This window comes from Centruroides sculpturatus, unplaced genomic scaffold (assembly GCF_000671375.1).
Source record: "Centruroides sculpturatus isolate CEXI.00-Female unplaced genomic scaffold, Cexi_2.0 scaffold556, whole genome shotgun sequence".
In the NCBI taxonomy this organism is placed as follows: domain Eukaryota; kingdom Metazoa; phylum Arthropoda; class Arachnida; order Scorpiones; family Buthidae; genus Centruroides; species Centruroides sculpturatus.
In genome coordinates, this window is record NW_019384770.1 from 362,574 (window position 1) to 364,678 (window position 2,105).

The window sequence follows — 2,105 nt, forward strand, 5'->3', positions numbered from 1 at the left end:
ATGGATTCAAAAAATTCAAAAAGTTCTTGTGCACCAACAACAAAAACAAACAAAAAAATCTCCACTAATCCAGCGTTCTTAGTAGTGCACGCAACCGGAGAAAAACCCTTGGCTAAAGCTTCTCCTTTCTTGATTCAAAAATTGTTTGAATCGACCATAGGACAGTTGAAAAAAATACAAAAATTAAGATCTGGAGATTTACTGGTGGAAACAGCTTCCCCACAACAATCGGCAAAACTTCTGGAAACAAAGACCCTAGGAGAAATGGAAGTCACTGTCACCCCACATGTGAGCCTAAACTCATCACGTGGGGTAATATCTGAGATCGATCTGATATCTGAAGATGAATCAGATATTCAGATTGGCCTTTCAGACCAAGGTGTCACTGCTGTCCGACGCATTTCCATTCGTCGAGATGGCAAGTTGATTCCCACCAAACACCTTATTTTGACATTTAATAAACCGACTTTGCCATCTGTTATTACAGCAGGTTATCTGCGCTGCCCAGTTCGCCCATATGTTCCAAATCCGCTGCGTTGCTTTAAATGCCAGCGATTTGGACATTCACAAACATCGTGCCGAGGGAAAAGCATATGCGCACAGTGCGGAACTGAAGGTCACGAGAGTACTGAGTGTACCACTACTCCGTGCTGTGTGAATTGCAAAGATGCCCATCCTGCCTACTCTCGAAAATGCCTAGCATGGCAGAGAGAGAAAGAAATCCAGCGAGTAAAAACCATTAACAACATACCATACCCGGAGGCTCGGCGAATGGTCACTCAAAGCACAGTAGTGAAACAGAAAACATTTGCTTCTGTGTTGAAATCCACAATGTCATGTGGGGTTCAAACTGATATCTCTGTCTCCCCAAGCGAATCTCTTACTCGCCATGCGAAATGTTTAATACTCCCGTCTACACAAACACCAGAAAAGGAGATCACAAAAGGAAAAACACCCCTGCCTAAAACAGGGGTAATTACAAGAAACCTGGGTTCTAAAAAGGCTAATAAGAACCCACTAAACAAACAGAGAGTGAAAGCAGCTCTCTCTAAATCTAAAAAATCAGAGGCTCAGTCCATGAGTGAGTTCTCTGATATCTCTGATGAAGAGAATAATATGGAGGTAACCCAACCAACGTCACCTCCAAAAGGAAAATCATCAGTTAAACTGAAGAGGGACACTTTTTCTAAGAATGCTGCCTCAAACACATAATGGATTATAAAATAATCCAATGGAACTGTCGTGGTTTTCGCAACAACTTCTCTGACATTAAACACTTGACATCATCTACCTCATCTCTCTGCGTGGCACTCCAGGAGACTCATCTGAAACCTAGAGAGGGAATTACTTTAAAAGGATTTGATCTCTACCGCAAGGATGATGATAGCCACAACCGTGCAAGTGGTGGTGTGGCTATTCTGGTTTCCAACCGCACCCCATCCTTGCCGGTACAAATAACAACAGAGCTGCAAGCTGTGGCAGTCAGAATTTCTATTGGAGTAACTGTCACGGTTTGTTCTATATACTTGCCACCAGATGTCAGAGTCAACGAAGATGAATTGGATGCTTTGGTTGAACAGTTGCCTACTCCATTTGTTTTACTAGGTGATTTCAATGGTCACAATCCAATGTGGGGCAGTCCCGACATTAACCGTCGAGGCAGGACCATTGAAAGGTTCATAGGCAATCAGCAGTTATATTTATTTAATACAGGAGAAGTGACATACTTCCATGCCCCAACAAGAACATTCACTGCCATTGATCTATCATTAGCAAGTCCAAACCTGTTTTCAGCATTTACATGGGAGGTTGGATCTAATCCACTCTCTAGCGACCACTTCCCAATATTTCTAAAATATCGAGGCAGAGAAAGCTGTGAAACAGCCCGTCCACCACGCTGGAAACTGGAAACGGCAGATTGGCCTGCATTCTCCTCTATGGCTAACATCACTGAGGAAATGGCCAATACTGCTGATATCAATGATGCAGTTGAAGTTGTCACTTCTACTATTATTCAGGCAGCGGAAAAAACAATGGGGAAAACATCAACTAGATATCCAAAGCATCCGAAACCATGGTGGAATCCGAATTGCGAGGCAGCATTT

At 42.9% G+C, this 2,105-nt stretch overlaps 1 protein-coding gene across 1 annotated transcript; it reads left to right on the top strand.

Moving 5' to 3' along the window:
* LOC111628964 lies at window positions 1-1,212 on the top strand. Its single transcript, XM_023372822.1, has one exon. It carries the CDS (start codon window positions 1-3, stop codon window positions 1,210-1,212), a length of 1,212 nt encoding a protein of 403 aa, XP_023228590.1.
* Window positions 1,213-2,105: the final 893 nt, after the last annotated feature.

Excerpts from the sequence above, each read along its gene's own strand:
- LOC111628964 (XM_023372822.1), top strand. The coding sequence starts at position 1 with ATGGATTCAAAAAATTCAAAAAGTTCTTGTGCACCAACAACAAAAACA.